This window comes from Lactuca virosa, chromosome 9 (genome assembly GCF_052849685.1).
Source record: "Lactuca virosa cultivar CGN04683 chromosome 9, Lactuca_virosa_CGN04683_v6, whole genome shotgun sequence".
NCBI lineage: Eukaryota > Viridiplantae > Streptophyta > Magnoliopsida > Asterales > Asteraceae > Lactuca > Lactuca virosa.
The window spans coordinates 20,407,124-20,428,307 of record NC_136434.1 but is presented as its reverse complement, the minus strand read 5'-3'; the positions used below and the strand labels follow the sequence as shown (position 1 = coordinate 20,428,307).

The 21,184-nt window shown below is 34.0% G+C and overlaps 2 protein-coding genes and 1 long non-coding RNA gene across 7 annotated transcripts; 1 reads left to right on the top strand and 2 right to left on the bottom strand.

The window, feature by feature from the left end:
• Positions 1-5,174: 5,174 nt before the first annotated feature.
• On the top strand, positions 5,175-6,648 carry LOC145138132 (uncharacterized). The gene is made up of 2 exons (XR_013721335.1): positions 5,175-5,492; positions 6,394-6,648. It is a non-coding gene; the product is annotated as an uncharacterized LOC145138132 (long non-coding RNA).
• Positions 6,649-10,489: 3,841 nt separating this feature from the next.
• Positions 10,490-12,220, bottom strand: LOC145136089 (UDP-glycosyltransferase 87A2-like). Its single transcript, XM_079070282.1, has 2 exons — positions 11,618-12,220; positions 10,490-11,536 (listed from the first exon to the last, which is right to left on the bottom strand). Exons 1-2 carry the CDS (start codon positions 12,087-12,089, stop codon positions 10,695-10,697), a joined length of 1,314 nt encoding a protein of 437 aa, XP_078926408.1. The 5' UTR covers positions 12,090-12,220; the 3' UTR covers positions 10,490-10,694.
• Positions 12,221-13,422: 1,202 nt separating this feature from the next.
• LOC145137696 (phosphatidylinositol/phosphatidylcholine transfer protein SFH9-like) lies at positions 13,423-19,793 on the bottom strand. 5 transcript variants are annotated; one of them, XM_079071835.1, is made up of 16 exons: positions 19,544-19,793; positions 19,218-19,391; positions 18,854-19,112; positions 17,390-17,489; positions 16,632-16,898; positions 16,066-16,143; positions 15,890-15,991; positions 15,735-15,784; positions 15,547-15,646; positions 15,386-15,466; positions 15,239-15,313; positions 15,063-15,144; positions 14,622-14,968; positions 14,221-14,295; positions 13,754-13,928; positions 13,423-13,643 (listed from the first exon to the last, which is right to left on the bottom strand). In XM_079071835.1, the coding sequence occupies exons 2-15, from the start codon at positions 19,222-19,224 to the stop codon at positions 13,872-13,874; spliced, it is 1,680 nt and encodes a 559-aa protein (XP_078927961.1). In that variant the 5' UTR covers positions 19,225-19,391; positions 19,544-19,793; the 3' UTR covers positions 13,423-13,643; positions 13,754-13,871. The 5 variants fall into 5 exon arrangements, with proteins under 5 accessions (XP_078927961.1, XP_078927960.1, XP_078927962.1 ...); XM_079071834.1 differs by lacking the exon at positions 19,544-19,793 and having other exon boundaries at positions 19,218-19,535; XM_079071836.1 differs by lacking the exon at positions 19,544-19,793 and having other exon boundaries at positions 14,622-14,965; positions 19,218-19,535.
• Positions 19,794-21,184: the final 1,391 nt, after the last annotated feature.

The following is a 21,184-nucleotide window of genomic DNA, read 5'->3' as shown; positions in this document are numbered from 1 at the left end:
GTTACACCTGTCACGAATCGCGGGGCAACCCCGACTCGACTCGTCGAGTCCACTTATGGACTCGGCGAGTTGCCTCCATGTTCATACTCAAATGACCTTCTAAGGTCATATCTGCTTCCCCTAACTATCAGATCTACCCTTCAAATGCTCAAATGTCACGTAAAGGTGCAACCTTTACGTGCATGCAACCCACAACAAGTCATAAATGGAGAAATAACTCTAAATATGGCAACCTAGTCTCTAATCCTCCATAAACAACCAAAAAGCAGAATGGGGAAGGTTCTCTGGACCTCTATGGGTCCAGATCTGAGGCCTAATCCAGCAAGGGACCATAAACTCAACTCTTCAAGCCTTCAAAGGGTATAGAAAACCCTAAATCATAGATCTTAACCTAAAACATAAAGGAAGTTCGATTTGATACCTCAATAGTGTAGATCTGAACTTGAAAACTCTGGATCCACAGCTCCCTTGACCTCCTCTTGTTGGAAACCACTTCTCTTTTGCTAAAACACTCAAGAAATGGTGAATTAGCCTTCCTCTAGCACCACAAACGCGCTCTCTTTCTCTCTAGGGTTTCTCAGGGGTGAAATGGCCGCAATGGAGGCTATAAAGGCCTTTAAATAGGGCACAGGCCCCGAGAATTAGGGTTTCACTTAACAGCGCGGACTCGCCGAGTCCACGCATCGACTCGTCGAGTCATTCATTAAATCAGACAAGAAATGCGCGATCCTACTCGGCGAGTCTGAGCGCCTACTCGCCGAGTCCCTCCTTAAAACTCAAAATAAATACTTAAAATAGGATACCTGGGAATCCGGATGTTACACAAATGTCACGTAAAGATGCAACCTTTACGTGCATGCAACCCACAACAAGTCATAAATGGAGAAATAACTCTAAAAATGGCAACCTAGTCCCCAATCTTTCATTTGCTTGCATAAAGCTGAGGGATAGTGACTCTATGGACCTCTCATGGTCCAGATCTGATGCTATTAACACAAAAGGGACCTCATACTCACTAGATCTTACATAAAATGGAGGTAAAAACCCTAAAATCATGAAATCTATCATATCAACACGAAATAGAACGGATTATACCTCTAGAGATGAACTCTCAAGATGATTAGCCAGATCCAAGCTCCCTTCACGCTCTAGATGGGTGTTTCCTTCTTCCTTCTAGCAAAACTACACCAAAAGTGATGTATTAGCCTCTTCTTGCTCTCAACTCTCTTACTGCTCTCTCTAGGGTTTCTCTGGGGTGCATTTGCCGCAAATGGAGGCCATAAAGGCCTTTAAATAGGGCACATGCCCGGGGATTTAGGGTTTCACTTTACAGCGCGGACTCGCCGAGTCCACGTATCTACTCGTCGAGTCCGGTCATTAATCCAGTCAAGAACTCGCGATCCTACTCGGCGAGTCTGAGCGTCTACTCGCCGAGTCCCTCCATAAAACCCAAAATAAATAACTAAAATAAGATACCTGGGAATCCGGATGTTACAATAACCACGGGACCTTTACAATACAAAATCTATAAATGAATCATAAGGTATTAAAATTATATAAAAATCACCCAATTAAACATTATATCACTATATTATTTTGATCGTTGTCAAAAAATAACTTCAAATGATAGTATATTAGTTATAATTGCAATTGGTTGTATATACTAATTAATGATTCTATTAGGCATTTTATCAAACATGTGGTAGGCAAAACAACTTTTCCAAGTTAGCCACATCATGAACTAAAAAAATGACATCCAAAAAAACAGAGCAACATTAATAGCTATACACACGTCGTATACAGGAAGACGAAGAATTTTGAAACTACCTGAAATCTATGGGTAAAATAGAATAAATGAATAATCTTTAATTTCTTGGCAAAAATTGAAGGCATCTAAAGGCGATTGAAATAAACTTGATGGGTTGAAGGTATATATGAACAGAAATTCGATGCCACAAATCCAATAAATCTTTAATTACATGGAACTGAAAGCGAGTTTGTTAGGTTGGAGGTATATATGAATCGGACGACCTAGCCATCGTTTTTAATCTTGGATATGATAACAACTCTTGATTTCTTGCCTAATGTAAATGAAATTCAAATCTCTTTGCTGATTTATTGGAATAATCGTATTGTTATAGGGGAATACATCTATTAAAGTTGATTGCCGATAATTTCGTATATCAATTCAAACTTCAATGTAATGCATAACTATTAACGCACGAGGGAATTTGGGGAAATTCACTTTCGTATTTTAAGCGGGAAAAATCGATTGGGGAGGGCTTAGGAAATGACACGTGACAAAAATCTACTTATTTATTAGATTAGGGGATATATATATATATATATATATATATATATATATATATATATATATATATTGAAAAATAAGTCATTGTTGTTTTTGTATACACTTAGTACTTATGACTTATTTCTTTAGTTTTTTCTCACGACATCTTACATGGCACAATCATTAATGAGGTGTTTGGGGTTGTTGATTCTTATGTCCATCGCGGTCTCGACTACTTGGTTGCTTGGGTCTTGTGGTTTGACTTAGGTCTTGTGTTCTGAACGTCGTAATTTCTTCATACATTCTCGGATTTTAACGATCTTTATATCTACGTGTTCGTTTTGAGTGTACTACAACTTTCATTAAGATTACGCCCATTAAAATATAATATATTTTTACTTACGTTTAAAAAAAACATTCATACATATATTCATAAAAAAAGTATGGGTATAAATGTATGGATATAAAGATCGTAAGTAAAAATATATTACTTTTTAGCGGGAATAATCTTAACAAAAGTTGTGGTAGACTCAAATACGAACGCGTGGATATAAAGATCGTTACAATCCAAGATTGTATGAAGAAGTTACGACGTTCAGAACACAAGACCTAAGCCAAACCACAAGAGCTAAGCAACCAAGCAGTCGAGACCACAATGGACATAACTTTGCATCAACAAGTTTGTTTGGAGGGTTGCAATGGAAAGATTACCAGTCATGGAAAATCTAAGGCACAAGGGTATTATAGTCCAATCCTCCAATTGTCACCTTTGTGGGATACATATGGAATCTACTAATCATGTACCGGTGGACTGTGATTTTTCCAAAAATGTATATTATTGGGTTTTTAGGTGGTGTGGACTACAAAACATTCAATCCAAAACAGTACAGGAGCTCTTGGAGTTTGCCGACTCATGGGGGAACTGTCCCAAAAAAAAACATACATGTGATTATGATAATCTATGCGATACTGTGGAACATTTGGCTAGTGAGGAATGATAAAATTTTCAAGAAAATCTCAATATCTCCAACAAAAACTGCAGATGCTATCATTTCTCAAACATATTGATGGTGCAAATACAGGGGTATGAGCTCTATAAGCTGGGCGGAACAGAGTTGTTCTCCTATGTAATTTTTTCACATTTTTGTACCTTTGGTTTTATTTCCTATTCTGCATTTTTTGTTGTACTTTGTACCTTAAGGCTTAGCATCTTGCTAATGCTGGTTTATGATTTTATATAAGTTATTCGTTGTTTCCAAAAAAACAAGTGAAACATAATGAACATATTTTCCAATAAAAAAGTATCGAAACAAAGAAACTTAATGAATAAAATCAAACGCTGCAAACACATAGATTTGCATGGTTTCCTTATCGATATGATAATATTGTAAATATATGTGAAGTCCAAGATTAACTCTCCAAAAGAGCCATTGTCGAGAGATGGGGGGAATTCAACATATATAGACACTTATAAGACCGTGTCGCACCAATGTGGGATACGTTAACACTCTCCCTCAGAGTCGGATGCTCGATGAAGATAAACAGGGACATGGAGCTCAAGATTGTCTCTCCAAAAGAGCTCTTGTGGAGAGATGGGGGAATCCAACATATATAGTCATTTATATAACCCTGTCGGATCGATGTGAGATACACTAATAAATATCTTCGACGAGAATATGGTGATGACTTTATATTTATTGGAAAATTTTCATAATTATATAAGAAATAGTTATTTTAGTTATTATGAAATTAAGAAAGTTGATCTTGGTGGATCATAATAGTATGTGTCACTAAAATAGTATTGTGACAATTCGGAGGGAGATGTGGACTCTTTTGTGACCTTTCAAAGGGTCATATAATTGTTTTTATGACAATCATGAGACGTGTTGAAAAATCCTTTGTGACTAATTTGAAGGGTCATGATTGCTGCTAGTCATGGTTACTTTTTTTATTGTTCTTATGGGGTTACGACGTTGCATGTAAAAAAATGTTGTGTAAAAATCATTTTTTATTTTAAAGGTTAAAGATATTAAATGGTTTTTTATGACTGTTTTACACACGAAAAATCCATATAAAGTATAAACAATCTTTTAAATTTTGCTTTTTGGTTGACTAGTTTTGATTACTTTAGATAATTTCATACACCAAAATCAACATTTCTTTAATCATATTACTAAAAAAATCAGTTAGAAATCTACCATTTCCAAATTTAATGCTTACAAAAGGGTTGATTTACGTCTTATTATACACCAAATAGTTTTAAAGAACTAACAAAAATAGGGTAAAACCTAAGCCTCCACCCATTTTAACTATGGGTGTTGAAAACCAAAAATCCCAAATTTCGAATATTTACAAAATAATTTTAAGCACTTTAAATTTAACCTTGCAAAAGTTTTGTATACATATACGATCCCTTTTAACCCATTTTAACTTGTTTTCGAAAAAATCCAAATCATTCATTTCAAAAGAATATACATATAAAAAATCCAATTGTTCATTTTTAAAATATAAAAGAAATCCAGTATTTCCAAATTGTCCATATTGCACATCCATTCGAATTTAACACAAAGGTTTCATAAAAGAAAAACTTCACACAAGTGTGCTTAAATTAAATTTAAATATAAGAGTAAAAAAATACATATGTTTATAGATAACAATACCACACCTTGGTCAACAAATTATATTTATGAAAAACCAACATCAACAATGCAACATAACAACAACAATAATAATAATAATAATAAATCCCGTAATACATTTCTCTTATTGCTAATATTTATTGGACTAATATATGTTTGTATTTTGTTATTATAGAGCCCATTAAAAAAGGCTTCCAAAAATTGACGGGCAAGCCCACCTAAAGTAGAGCAGACTCGCTCGCCTTTTAAATTTGTGTTCGTTGTCTTAGGCGTCGGCACGACCCACCGTCTCTTGACGATCATTGATAGGTCGCCTCTCACCCTGACAGGACGGATTAAACCCTCACCACCCCCTTCAATACCCTTTTATCCTTCCCAAATACTTCATCACCATTTTCCACTCGCCGATGTGGGAACCAAGATCCACCTTAATTTCAACCTCCATTTTTGATTTCTTTCATTCCATAAATTACCTCATGTGGAATTTCAGTAATACTTCAGCCGATCGGAGTGGAAGATTATAACAAGATAGATGAGGAGCATCTACAAATCACCAATTCACAGTTATTTCCTCCATCTCCATCTGCAGTTGCACAGCTACTACAACTTCATTTTCTATCTTTGATATGTGTTTTCATTTACAAGTTCAAGTTGTTAGGTCAATCCATACAAACAAATTGCATACTTCAATTTCAAAACACCAATTGCACACTATTAAATAAATAATTAATTATGACTAGAAAGATATTTAGGGCACAAGAATTATTACGTATTATTATGCTGTTCACAATGGAAATGGTGGAGGGTTGTACTTTAATAACACTGGTTCGCTGTTAGGTTTTTTATTCTTATTTTGCTTTGACTTATTGGCATTTATTATATAAGGACTATTTTTGTAACTATTTTTTACAGGGACCATTTTTGTAACTATTTCTTACATTGTTGATTTCTGTGATTTTAAATTTCTTCCGGGGACCGTTGTAACTCTGTAAATCTGGACCATTTCTATAACTATTTCTTAAGTATAAATCTTTTTGTAATTTTTGAAAAATGGGACTCTCTCTTATTTTTCCTGTAACTCAAATGTATGATAACTAGAAATCCAGAAGTCTAGAAATGTATGGTGTGTAGGATGACTAGGAAAAAAACAGGAAGGACAATATAACACCATTTTTTTTCTGCATTGCGTATTCACAATCAGTTTTTTTTTGTTAAATACTTTTTAAAAAAAGTTTGGTTCTCTTGAGGATTATTTTTTTAACATTTGTCTGTGAAGTTACAAATTCTCAAAAAGAGTTTTTTTTATTAAAAAAAAGGTTAAGTTGTCATAAACAAACTCATGAAAAAACTCTTCTATCATGAATGGCCTTAATAATAATAATAATAATAAACCTCTACTATCGTATAGTCGTAAGTATTAACTCGTTATCTCAACTTATGATTTTTTTTTTGTTGTTGTTGAAGGAGATCATTTCACTATATTATTTTACAAACACGGCCGACCCAACAAGGTGGGCAAGCGGGACGACGGCCCAAGGCCTGGTCATGATTTGGTGTTCCAAAATTAATTATGTTATATATATATATATAAAGTGTTAGAAAAATTAAATGTGTATATAGTTGAGTTAGTCAGGGGGCGTATCTTTCTACTTATGCCTTAAGGTTCGAATCTTGCAGTATACATATTTTACATTAATATTTTAAAGCTTTTCAATGGTTTCCGACTTTCCGTAATATATTTTGAGTTGTTGTATTAGATTGGTAAGTAATGTTTCTTTCTTTCACCATATAGACTTCAAGTTGCTTACCTCGAACATACATCCTTCAATTTTTAGTTATTTGACTCTAAATTTATCGGTGTAAAGGGCCTTATTTTTTTGCATTCATCCAGGACTTCAAATCGGCTTGGATCGACCTTGTTTACATATTAGCTACAAACGATATAGATTAAAGGAACATGACAGAAAGTTAGGCTGAAGGGTATGGAGTTTGAAAGAGGTGTGCTTTGCATAGTAGGACAATAACTGCATCCAGAAACACCACATTTTGGGTGAGGTTTAGGTAGTAGATTTTCCCGCACGAGGTGTATTTCCTGCATTTTCTTTCATCTTTTTTTTAGTTTTAATAAAGTAAATATATTAAAATTTATGGTTTTTAATTCCCTACAAATAAATTATAATATTGGTATTATATATATTTAAAAAAAACGAAAAGAAATGAAAATTTACCGATTCATGCAAGGGCGGAGCCACCTTAGGACCAGGGAACGCCCAAGCCCACCTTCAAATTTTCATTTTTTTATGCATTTTGAAATAAAACATTATTTGGATGCAAACTATTTAAAAAACATTTGTAGTTCAATTTGCAATGCATAGTATTTATTTCCTAAACACTAAAGTTCGCTCTATTCCCTTAGGTGTTGTTTGGTTCGCAAAATGTTGACGAAGGAATTTGAATTGGAATTGGAAAATAAATCTGTCAGGAATTTGAATCTAATTCCATATGCTGTTTGGTTGGTAGGAAATGAAATTGGAAATAATTCCGAATCTGTTTGATTCGCAGGAAATGGAATTGGAATTCATGTAAAATGACATAATTACTCTTTTTGCTTGTTTTGCTTAATTTTACCTTGTTTTCTAACTTATATGTAAAAATACATTATGAAAATTATAAAAACAGTATAATTTCGACGGTGGGGGCAGTGGCGGTGATGGTGGCTGCGACGGTGGTGGTGATGGTGGCGGTGGCATTGATTGTGGTGGCGGAAGTGGTGGTGATGGTGGCAGTGTCAGCTGGTGGCGACAACGACGACGGTGATGGTGCTGGTGATAGCAGCGGTGGCTGGTGGCGGCGGTGGTGGTGGGTGATGGCATTGGTAGTGGTGGTGGGTAATGGTCGTGGTGGTGGTGGCGGCAATGGTGGCGGTGGTGGTGATGGTCGGTGGCGGCGACAACGGTGGTAACGACGATGATGGTAGTTGGTGGTGGTGTCGCAGGCAGTGGCGGTGGGTGGCGGCGGCAGCAGTGGTGGGTGGTGGTGGCGGCAGTGGTGGTGGGTGGTGGTCATGGCGGTGGTAGTGGTGGTCGGTGGCAGTGGCGGCAACGGCGACGATGGTAGTGGTTGTGGTGGCAACGGTGGTGGTGGTGGTCGGTGGGGCTGCAGCGATGGTGGTGATGGTGGCGGTAGGTTTTCTGATAAGTACAAGGGGTATTTTTGTAATCTGTCACTTTCCTTGATGAGAAGGAATGTTTTCCATCTAACTTTGGAAGAAATTCACTTTCCTCCGTATGGTGGAAAGTTTATTTTATTTAGGAATCCTTTTAGCTCCTCTAAGTTCAACCAAACGCATAAATTCGAGGGAATTAGAATCTTTTTCCCTCGAATTCAATTTCTTTCCTGCCAACCAAACGCACCCTTATATTTGAGTTTTTTTTAAGCAATTCATTTCTAAATTTATATTTTGACCCTTCGTATTTAGAAGTTCAATTCTTTTAGTAAGCTAGTATTCAAAATTTATATATTTCACACCTCAAATTTTATAAATTTGCATAATTCCATTCATAAGGAACACCCTAATTTTTTCCTTTTTCTTGGGGCCCTGGATCCGTGGATTTTAAAAAATGAAAGAAAAATAAGCTAGCTTATATGAAAAATAAAAAATAAAAGATAAATGCCCTCCCATCTTATCCATATTGTACATTTGATTAGTGCATATAATTAACTTGAAAGTGGTGTTCTTACGAATATTAAACTATATTAAACTTATGATTGGTTTTAGACAAAACTGTAAAATTGGTCATTCTGGTTAACAAAAAACTTTGGATAGAGTCCAAAAAGTTTTCAACTTGTATGAGAGGTCTAAAATCAAGAATTTTTTGTGGTTTTAGTCCTCATAAACATGAAAAGACAATTTTACCCTTTTTTTTGTATTTTCTCATATTATTTTTAACACTTTAAAATTTAGAAATAAATAACAATAGAATTGGGCCCACCACCCATCTCTCCACCGTACCTTTTATCTCTCTCTCTCTCTCTCTCACACACACACACACACCATCCTATCTTCTTCTTCATCACCTCTTACCTGGAAATCAAACTCATACACACAAACACACTTACACTGTAAATAAAAAACATACATACAATTCGATAGAAATGTTCTTATTAATCAACACCAAACAAACCCAAATGTCTAGAATCTGTTTCTAACATACAACAAGTAAACACGATCCATAAAAGCTCCTAACAATCATGATATCCAAAAGGGGATTAATAACTAAAGCTAGATTTGAAACAATAATCAAGATCCATAAAAGCTTCTGACAATCACTTAAATTAAGTCACTAGATCCATAAAGTATGACGTTGTTGCTTCAAAGCATATATCAAACATTTGACACACTCGACACCTCCACTTTACCTTGACCTGCTGCGGATCTTCTCCTGCAAAATTCCATGAATTTGTTTTATGGATTTGGGTGGTGGATAATGTAGATGTTTAATTTCACAATTTCACAATTTTGGGTTACAAATCTTCCATGGATCTCTTCTATAGATCTTTTCCCGGTGAGACGTTATCGCCGCTAGGGTTGTCGAGCCCGTTGACGGAGAAGTAAATATCAAGGGCAGGGAGGGTGATTATGAGGGTTGGGGAGGAATGGGTGGCCTGAATAACAACAGAAGACGGTGATGGTGGCTGGCAACGATGTGTCGGGTTCGTGTCGTGTCGAAACACTAAACGGGTTGAAAGTTCTTGACCCTAACTCGACCCATTTAATTAACGTGTCGTGTCGTGTCAACCCGTTTATTTTCGTGTCGAGTTCGTGTCGGGTTTCGGGTTAGGGCTATTCCTTGAAATATGTCATGTCATGTGATGTTAAAACATTGAGAATGTTGAAAGAGTATGAGTTGGGCAGGCGGAAAGGAAAAATCAATAGTTTGGAGGCAAAATAGATGAAGTCATAGCAAGTTCAGATGACAAAATTAAAAGAGTAGGAGTTGGGGAGGCGGATGACAAGGTCATGAGGATGTGAGAGTGGTGAAAGAGACTGGGTAGTTTGGAAGAGAATGGAAAAACGGAAATGAAGTCTTGATCTCGACGGCTAAGTCATTTCAACATTACAAAACGACTCAATTCGAAGGTTTTCTTTTACTTATGGTTTTGGTTTTGTATCTTTCTAGTTTATTTAAATAATTCAAAGAACTGACATATAAATAAACGGGTCATTTTCGAGTCATATTCGAGTTGAATTTCTCAACCCTAACCTTACCCGTTTAATTTTCGTGTCGTGTCGTGTCAACCCGTTTATTTAAACGGGTTGAAATATCTTACCCAAACCCGTTTATTTCATGTCAGGTTCGTGTCGGGTTTCGTGTCGTGTCAATTTTTGCCACCTCTAACCAAAACCATGGAAATTTCTTAATTTTAGGAGCAAAACCACAAAAATTTCTTAATTTTGAACCTCTCAGGCAGCTGAAAACTTTTTAGACTCCATCCACAATTTTTCACAAACCACGTAGAGACCAAATTTACAGTTTAGTCTTGTTTTTATCTCCATCATATTTAAAACATCATTTTTTTTTTACAAATATTCTGACCCACTTAAAAAATACACATTTTGACTGAAATTTGTTTCGTCACGTCCATCTATATTCCCGAGCCATACAATTCAAAATTATTTGCGTAAAGCCATAAACTTTATGGTGTCACACGCATGTCTAATTGTCTATTCATAATCGTATATTTGCATTTGCCATGATGATTAATTAGATGATAATGTTTCTAATAAAAACATCGACGTCTTTCGCAGCTGATCCACCTTTCTCAATACTCACACGACAAACAACCCGAAGATTTTTCACCCGTTCCACCATTTCTCTTCTCTCCACACTTTCATTATCCATAAACCGACTCACAATCTCTGCAATTTCCCCCCTCTTCACCAAAGTATTTCTACGCACTTCCTTCTTCATCTTCCATCCATTCCTCCAATCATCTACAACCACCTTGCTATTAAGTGGTTGGTCAGCAAATATCGGAAAAGTCAACATCGGAACACCAGAATACACACTCTCCTTCACTGAATTCCACCCACAGTGACTCCAAAACCCTCCCACCGAAGAATGCAACAAAACTCTAATTTGATCACACCATTCCACAACCAACCCTTCATCACCAAAACTCCCGTTCAACCTTCCTTTAGCGATCCATAAAAAATTCACACCGCTTTGCTTTAAACCGGCTGCGATTTCATCCATTTGGGAAGTGGAAACCGAAAGAAAGCTTCCCAAACAAATGTATAGAACACTGTTTGGAGGCTTGGAATCTAGCCATGTCATGTATTTGGATTTGGATTCGTGTGATTGGGGTTGGAGTTGGCGTATGTTTGGTCCAAATGTGTAGATGGGTTTGTGTAATTCGGATCTTAGTGCATCCACAGCTTCGTGTTCTAATTCATAGATTGTGGGTAGGAGAAGATATTGAACTCTTTTCATCATTGATATGAGATTAGGTGAAACATGAAGTTGTTCCCTGGTGACTGGAGATATATCTGCAACTTTCGTGGGAGATAATCCAGGGATGTAATCGATCCATTCTTCTTCTCTTTCTGTTAGTTCATATCGATCATTAATACATGTGATGTCAGGCAGATGAAAACAGTTTTTTCGAGAAATCAGAAATCACGAACCTGATAAATCAACAAAAATGTGGCGATGCTGTTCAAGGAGGTCAACATGATACCACATGGTAAACATTGATGCAGACATCGCCCAATAGGCTGCCACCGGAATATTCCTCCGGTCAGCAACATCTAGAATCCAGCTCAAAAAAGCATCGCCGATTATGAGTTTCACCGGAAGCTTTAACTGATCAAGCACCTCTTCAAATGGAGCTTCCATTTTGCTTTGAACAGCGGTGAGGAATCCGATCATGTCAGAGCCGCGGCCATGCTCAGATGGAATTACATTAGGAATGGTGGCGAATCGGACATTATCAGGTTTTGGATCAGATCCGATGAGTCCTAGCCACTCCTCCGTGACTACGACGGTGAAGATGGTGGTGCCGTCTGATCTGGAAGAAAGCAAGTCACAGAGGCTCATTAGAGGATTCAGGTGGCCCCTAGCTGGGTACGGCATCACCACCACTTGATTTATCGCCATCTCCGATTATCACTGCCTAATGGTTGAAGAATCAAAGGATATTGTTGGACTTTGGCGGGCCGTTATTTATAAAAATGCTTAATTTTTTGGATAGTGAGAAATTGGTTGACTGATGGAAGTTATCATGCTTTCAAAAATGGCGGGCCTGTAAACTGTTCGCAAAAATCCGTTGATTTATCTAGAAGGGTGGAATGGTGGATTACATCAATAGTCCCTAGACATATGAAACAATGTCACTTATAGTCCCTAATAGAATTTTATAATTTTTTACTAATATTATGTTGGATCAAATGCAAATATTAACAACGTTAATTATCATTTTAGGCAAAATAATTATGTATTTTTTTATTTCAAGGAGATAATTTTTTGTTCTTTTACATAAAATAACAACATTTTTAAAAGTTTTCTATATGCATTTTGATTGGTTATTAAATCACATTAAAATTTTAATGGTTAATCTCGTTTAAGCTAATTAGGCATAAATCATAATTCTTTAATTAAAAATTTATGGATGTGTGTGATCTTAAGTGAGTGTTGACCAGTATGTACAAGTTATTACATTAGATTAATCGGTTTTTTCCCATTGAAACTTTTATGGGTGAAATAATTATGGAATGAATATGTAATGATGCATGCATAAATATTATGTACATAAGGTTATTGACCGATAAACCGTCTCAATGAAACTAAATGATTATTTTATCGTTAAACTCTATCAAATAATTTTCATAATATGGATTAATTTTAATAAAATTTATCAATTTTAACTCGTGATGAATCGGATGAAAAATATAAAAAGGGAAAATAGATAAAAGTTGACATAATATTTTTTTGGCTTAGCTCATTAATTCATTCCGTCCATATTAAATCTGAAATAATCATTCATGTATAAATTTTCATAGGGGTGTTTGTGGTTTTGTTAGACTCGCAATTTTGAAAAGTGAAATCTTCAATGAAGTCCCGAAAACTTGATATTATTTATGAAAAAACATGTCTTATTTTTTAACATAAAAAGACAAAAGACCGACAATTGTTTTCATTAAAAGACAAAAATTCGGCAAATGTTTACATATTTTTGGCTCATTAACAATAAATTCATTGATTTTTTTATCCTTAAACATCAAGAGTATAAGCAATGTACTTTCCTTAAATTTATCCATCAATCATTATCTGTAACTTGATAAACAACATGGGTTAAAAGTTTTCAAAATCAACAAAGAGGTCGCTGACATTTTTCTGCATTAACAAGACTGACTTTTAGTGAACTTTAACCACCAATCCTTTACACTATAAATCAAACAATTTGAAGCCATTAACATATATTAACAACCACTTCACGAAAAAAAATATACATCTATAGCCAAACTACAAGTTACAGTCACAAGTTACAACAAATCGTCCGGTTTCTATTGTTTTTGTTTTCTTATTTTTCATTTTTCTGTACGGAGCTATTATATATATATATATATATATCTCACTCCCTGCACAATGTAAACTATCTATCAACAAGCATCCACACCGCTTACACATTCAGAAGACCATCAAGAGAACATCCTGTATTACAAAAAAAAAAAAAAAAAACAAAAAAAAAAACAAATTGAGCAAATGATAGTGTTTGTAATGTGTACAAATAAAACAGCTAGTATGGAAGAGATTGGCAACACCTTGAGTTTTAATTGTCACTCCTTATGGCTGAATACAATGAATCTCCAACAATAACATGCTGGAAAATGTCTAAAATTTAATGAAATATTGAAATGTAAAAAGCCAAGAATTCAAACTTCATCTTGTTCCACGCAAAGTTGACTTGGGACGTCTTACCCAACATGAGTTTGCCGCCTATTATTCCAACTTTAGATTGTTAGCGTACTTATTTCATTTTTTTCTTATTATTAAGGCATCATACTTTGAAAAATCTACCAAATTATAGCTTTCTACTTCAACTTTTTCTTACAAGTCTTTGAAAAATCTACCAAGTCATAGAAGTGAAAATTGCTTTGTATTTGGATGACATTACTATAATTGGGTAGATCTGTAATGCGAAGAAATGAAAGTATGATGCTATAATAAACAAATCAATAGAAATACTCTGATTGTTGTTTCTTGAAATTAAACCTTGTTAAGTACTTACTGTTATGGCACCCTCTCGTAAAGTCTCGAGTGATTCCTCAAGCTCCATCTGTTTTGAAGCCGTAGCAAATAACGCCTGCAAAATCCAAATAATGAAACAAGGGATAAATGCAAAAAAGTAGCAATGTACTTCCATTTCTTTCTATTACAACATTGTACTTTTAATTTTTTTTTTCTTATTAAGCCATTTTACTTTGAAAATTCTACCCTTTCTAGTATTGTATTGTATTTTTTTTCCTTATTAGCATATTATATTGTGAAAAATCTACCTCGCTATAGCAGTGAAAATTGTTTTGTATTTGGACGAAATTGCTTTAGTTAGGTATATTTTTCAACAATGGGATTAGAATGTTATTGTGTTGCTATTTTTTGCACTTAAACCGAGAGAATAAAAATCCATACTTTCTTTGTCTTTTGCAAGTCATACTCCATTGACCTTATACGATTCAAAGATTCAACAAGAATTTCGTCTTTCTCTTGAGGAATTTTGGAAGGTTTGCTAGAAAGCGCTAACACCAACTCTTCTAATTGTTTCAACTTCTCTTCAAATGGCTGCAAAAAGTCCTCCTTCCGAGGACTCAATTCATCCACATACCGGGGTTTATGTTTATCTTGCCAATTGAACCATTTTTTTATTATAAATCCCAACAAAAACTTCCCAAATTCAACAAGAAAAAATATACATCCTACTACTTTGTAAGCGAAATCAACCACATTTTTAATGCTTCTTCTTTGTATCAAATCATCTGCTTCAAAAAATGAAAACAAAAAACATCTTAAATATTTTTTGAATTTGTACATTATGATTGTTTGACAATACAATACAAACTAACAATCACTTACTTGAGGGAACAATGTCGATCTGAGTACTAGAAACTATCCGTTCAAATCTAGGGCTATTAGATACAAGATTATTTATATAGTCCTATAACAGAAGAAGAAAAAAAAACTAAATTAGCATGTTTAATGTTTCCATTGAGCATGTTATTTATTTACCTTATAAATTAACAAACACCTACCCTGTGGCTAAGAGACGTTGATCTATCGAATCCCGAATTAGATACTAAATCATCTGAAAATTTACTGCTTGGTGTCTGCATCAAATAAAATAATTATAAAAATGCGATAATCAAGAATAATCTACAAAATACAAGTCAAAACCCCACCTCTGAAACAATTGACTTGACCTCTAAGTCAACATCCTCATAATAGCTACAACTTCTCCTCAAATCTCCATTGTTGACCACCTGTGAAAAATCCAAGTCAACAAAATAAAAACACATTCACATAGAGATATATACATAAAAAAAAAAAAGAATGAACATACCTTCATGAGTTCTAAATCATGCCAAGGTCCTTTATCTGACCTAAGACATCCACCTTCATTTGGACATGAACATGTCCCACCAAGAAAATCGGGTAATTGACTACATAATGAAATAAATATGCAAGTTTTTTCTTTTAGTAAATTTAATGCGTTTAAAGCAAATAAAAAGTATACACGAACACACATACCTTGAGTCTATAACTTCCAACAACTTATTCTGATATTTATTACCAAGAACCTGTAAAAGATGTGAATGCCCTCATCCTCGTAATTGAAAACAGCTTTTACAAAGCAATGAAAATGAAGTAAAATGATTTGAAAAGATGGGTATGGTGAAGTATACGTTTATTTTTGCTGTTGTTCTTGGATCAAGAAACCCTTTTGCTGTATTCCATAGTAATTTAAATCCACTACCAGCATTTACTATGAACATCTGATGCAATGTCTGATTAGGGGAAAAAAAAGAATCAGTAAAAATAACAATAAATGTAGAATAAAATTTGGCATTTGGGTTTGCACCTCAGGATAGTTGTCACCATCTATTTTCTGCATACGCATGACCAAATCATTTGCAACTTTTCCAAAACTCATCCAGTTCTACATAAATCAAGAAACCCTCAGATTAATACAAGATTTATTGACTTTTCAAACCATCCTACTTGGTCTTTTTGTTGCAAACTGACCAAAAGTTCTATAAAATTGTAAAAAAAAATGCTAATAGTTTTCAGAAGAATAATGTTTTTTTTGTTATAAAATGAAGGGCTAAAATGCAAGAAACAGCAACATCAGGCTTCCATTTATTTGTTTATTATAGCATCCAACTTCCATTTCTTTCTATTACAACATTGTATTTTTCACCTTTTTCTTATTAATGCATTTTAGTTTAAAAACCTACCTAATTATAGCATGGTACTTTCAAAAAAAAACATTAGGGTATTGTACTCAGAAAAATCTACCCAATTATATATAGATAACATTGCTATAACTCAGTAGTTTTTTCATAGTATAATGCTATAATTAGAAGAAATGAAAGTGAATTGCTATTTAGCAAGAGAGAGAGAGAGAGAGAGTAAAGTAAAGCTAACCATGCCATGAACATCCAATATTGTGGTAAAAGAATCGATATGTCTTCTTGCTGAAATAGAACATGCTGGAAATTTTTCAGCAAAAGCTTTCTCAAAGCCTTGTACATGATACCTTAAAAACCTTTCCACTGTTGTCACACTCATAAGCTTACTCGGTTCCACTTTTCCAAGTCTTTCAATATAAACAGGCCTTCCCTCTTTATCCACACCATGATAACCATGAGGATAATACCCTTGAACCTCTTCATACTCTTCATAAATGAAATCCTTTCAAACATCATTGCATTATAATCATTGTCAAAACATTGTAAATTTGTAATTGCCTCTCTTTTTTTGTTCATTACTCAAGAAACAACTCATACTTGATAGTGATATGAACCATCAACACAGTGACAGTGATAGTGACAGTGACAGTGACTGATGTCAATAGGACAAAACTTGCAATTCTGTGTCCTACCCAAAAAGGTGGGACAAGGACTTGTTTTCGATTTCTTGTATATGCAAAAGACGTGAATGCCCTCCTCATCTATAGCTTGATAAAAACTTGTCAAGTCCCTTCCATGTAACAAATAAAGCCATAAAGTCCATGTTTAGGTATTGATATTTCTTAGGGAAATTTGAAGGACCCGTATTGATTTTGATTTGAAGTTGAAAAGTAATATCTTTGACCTTAAAGTCAAAGTAAGCTTGTTTTTGAAATGAGATATTTTGCAAAAGTAGTTGTAAAGATAATATGATATGATAGTTACAAGAAGTACCTGTGTGATGGAGTCTGCACCATATTCTTTTCGCCAGTTGAGCATATCTGCCCACATGTTGACTGCTTTATGAAGGTCAAACTTTCTTGCCTTCAAGAATCTGCAACCATATTTTAAAAAATCAGCATACAAGAAGGCATAATTAAGAAAAACCTTATAAAAGCTATAAGTTTTTTTAGTTTAGAGCAATTACTTCATATGTTCTAAAAAAGAGATATGATATCAATATATGACTTCAAAAGTCGATCATAATTTTTTTTGAAACTAAAATTTGATAAGGGAATATCTATCTTGGCAATAACATTTTTATGTGTTTTGATTAATCACCATATATCTTAAATAGGGTTCTCAAATTCTTCAAGTGAATTTGAAAAACTCTTATCATTATTGCTTGCAAATGGAAATATGATAATATGTTGACCTCAAAAGTCAAAGGGTGTCACAATAACAAATCAAAAGGATAACATTTGACTTTTAGGTCAAATTCAAATTATGTAACAGTATTGTAATGATTTTGGCAATAATAACTTTGTATTTTACTATTTATCATCTAGCTCAAAGTGGTTCTAAATTTGTTTTTCAAGTGATTATGAAGAATTGTCATCATTATTGGTTGCAAAAGGAAATATTTAGACCACAAAACTCCAATCACAAAATATGAAAAACAAATATTGGCTCATTAACTTTCTGACGTATTGAAGATATTTTCTTTTCAAACTAACTACCATTGTTGTGTAAAGACAAAAAGAAAAAAACAACATAGTTTTCAAGAACATGCAACTTTTGACAAGTTGGAAAATGTAACTGCAATGAGAATCTCATATTTGGCAATTTTTTGTCCAAAATAGATCTTTTTCAGAAAGTATAAGCATAACAAACTTTTGGAAGGCAAATAAAATAAAAGTGATTTTACAAAATCAGTTAAGTACTTATGTGCGGTTTCTTTTTGACCTAATAGGGAAAAACTGAATATGGTGCCCTATATATTAGTGTTTCTTTCTGACTTAATGCAGAAAGAACACGATGTAGAGGTTGTTTGTTTTTTTCCATTAAGTCCTTAATGATAAAGTGGTTGAAGGATAATGATGTATGTCTGGATAAAGTGTTGCATACATAAAGGTCTGTTTGTGCATACATAAGGCTTGTTTGTTTTCTAGACTTAATAAGCCATCTGAATGAGGCTAAATGACAATTTTACCCTTACATTAAAAAAAAAAAAATCAATTTCATAATATGTAACAAATTTAAGCATGAGAGGGGTTGGGAGGAAAAAGAATAAAAAAAGGTGGCGTCTTAATAGGCTAGTTTTCTTGCTCAATCCGTAGTCATTCTATGTAAAAAAGAAACAATCCTAATACCCTATAAAGAAACAGCCCCTTTATACAGAAAGGCGAAAGCTAGGAAAGAGGCTTTTATTTGTCATTTTAAAAAAAGCACTTATGAAAGAAATATCGATCAATCTACCTCAATAAAGTGTGGTAATCATCATGACAAAATGGAAGCAACTCTTTCTCAATCAAGACCTGCCGGAATGCATTAACGGCCTTCTCTTCCTCCTCATCTCGAACATCATCAATCGAAATGTGTGCAAATTGGCAATTAGAAACCCGTCGTTTTCTGAGGGAGTTTGACAACCTTGATGAAGCAACCAGAGCTTTTTTCTTCAAAGATCGAACCCTAATCCTTCTCTTCTCTTCCTCAAATTTCCCCAAATCATATCTTACTGCTTCAACATAATCAATTTAAAAATCGTTGTTCCTTTAGGTCAAAATTCAAATCAAATAACTTCAGATTCATCCAAAATTCAACAAAATCGACAACAGCTTACCTGGCATTGTAAATAAAGAATGAATAATTGAACTCTAGAAAAGCTCAGCATGAATCGCAAAATCCTTCTTAGTCAAGGATGAGATTGTAGTGAATTGAGATCTCCACTTAACAAACGAGTCAACAAATGAAAACGTCAAAACCTCGCACAATCACGCTATAGAAGATTCTGTCACTGGGGAGGACAGAAGTAGATCGAATCAGTCGAAGAACAAAAGGTAATAAAGAAACCAATAATCATACAATCAAAATAGGAAATTAGAATTGCATATGGAAACTATGACCGAATCCACATGCAACAATTAAAGAAGAATGAATGGTCTTTACGTCGGTATGATTAAACCCACAAAGCACACTGCTTTTAGCATTGTTTATATGATCACGATGAAAAAGAATGGGGTAGGCTTAGTTGGGTCTTCACAATTAGTTAAAGGGATTGCTTAGTGATTACAACACTCTTGCTGTAAAGAAATTGCTTTTGTATGAACGGTTAACTTTTTTAAAAATCTTCCCGGCCGAAAAAAGATTCGTGGAACATACATTTTCTTTTCTTTTCTTTTCTTTCCCACAAAAAGTTTGATAATCCTTTTACGTTTATAACATAACAAACGAGTTTTATGAGCATCGCATGCTATTGCATTCTTTAAAAATAGCCATGGGAATAAAATATTCCATTTTCTCTCTCTAGTTTTACTAACACCATCTTTTATGTGTACTAATTATATGATTTGGCAATTGATATTTTTTTATTTAATACTTATTTTTTTCTTCTACTTTTGCATCCTAATTTTGTAAATATTTGATTTGATCTTTTTAAATTTTATTATTGAAAAAATCTAGTGTCAATTCAACATAATCTTAATAAATCTTAAGCCAAATCTAACACTTATTTGAAAATGATAACATTAATATCTTTCTAGTTGATAAAGATAGATAGTGATTTTATGATTCTTAATAAATCTTAAACCAAATTTAATATTGATAACTTTTTAGTTTTATTATTTTCATTGACGGTAGCTATGTAGCAAGGCGACTCAACCGGTTTAGGATTCTAAACGACCTAAAATATGGGGCGTTTTGACCGACAATAATAAGCTAAAAAGTTTATAAATGGGAGTTAATTTTTTTATTATGTATATGTTTTTTGTGAATCATAGAGACAGTTTTATTAATATTGGGTTAAATTTGGAGAATATAGGAACCTTTATAGTTGGGGGCCCTAACCCCAGCTTAAAAAAAATATAAAGTTGAGCGGTCACTGATATATAGATACATAGTAGTTATGTAGATACATATACATATTAATTTGGTCATGTTAAATTGATATTGTCTTATATTAATACCAAAAGCATAAAAGTATAACATCACATGTCATTTCATACCAAATTTACAATATATTATAAGTGATAGTTCAATAACCTTTGTCTATATAAAAAATAAATTTGTATAATTTATTAATATTGCAAGTTGTATAATGGGGAATAATGATCAAGTACTTTAATAATTAAAATCAATGGTTTCAATAATATATTATTCTAGATTACATTATACTAGGTCTAATCTTAAACCTGTATCGAACATGTTCTATAAATACATTCGGTAGTAGGCCTTTCGTAATAGGATCCATTAGCATATTGTTAGAATCAAGATGCTCGATACAAATATTATTCTCATATTCATTCTCTTACGAACATGTATTTGGTTTATCCTTCGGCGGCATCTCCGTTTTTTTGCATCTGAAGAACGAGAATGGTGTGTAGTGCAAACAGACAACAAAGATGCCTTTTCATTGATGGCATGCGATGAAAACAGTATCGGGGTGGCAGGGAAGATATGAACGAGAGAGAGGAAAATTGCATAAAAAAGGACAACATGGATAGTATTCGGCGGAGTAAATTTATGCGCTTTTGTTTTCTGTGCATTTTTCAGGACACGATCGTAGCGTTTCTCGATCTCCCATAACATGTA

What these genes read in the sequence shown, in the direction of transcription:
- LOC145136089 (XM_079070282.1), bottom strand. Translation starts at nt 12,089, where the DNA reads ATGGCGATAAATCAAGTGGTGGTGATGCCGTACCCAGCTAGGGGCCAC. An exon ending in CATTTTTGTTGATTTATCAG is followed by an intron (nt 11,537 to 11,617) that starts GTTCGTGATTTC and finishes ATGAACTAACAG; the next exon opens with AAAGAGAAGAAGAATGGATC.
- LOC145137696 (XM_079071835.1), bottom strand. An exon ending in GTGCAGACTCCATCACACAG is followed by an intron (nt 16,899 to 17,389) that starts GTACTTCTTGTA and finishes GATGTTTGAAAG; the next exon opens with GATTTCATTTATGAAGAGTA. An exon ending in TACGAGAGGGTGCCATAACA is followed by an intron (nt 13,929 to 14,220) that starts GTAAGTACTTAA and finishes TTGGAATAATAG; the next exon opens with GCGGCAAACTCATGTTGGGT.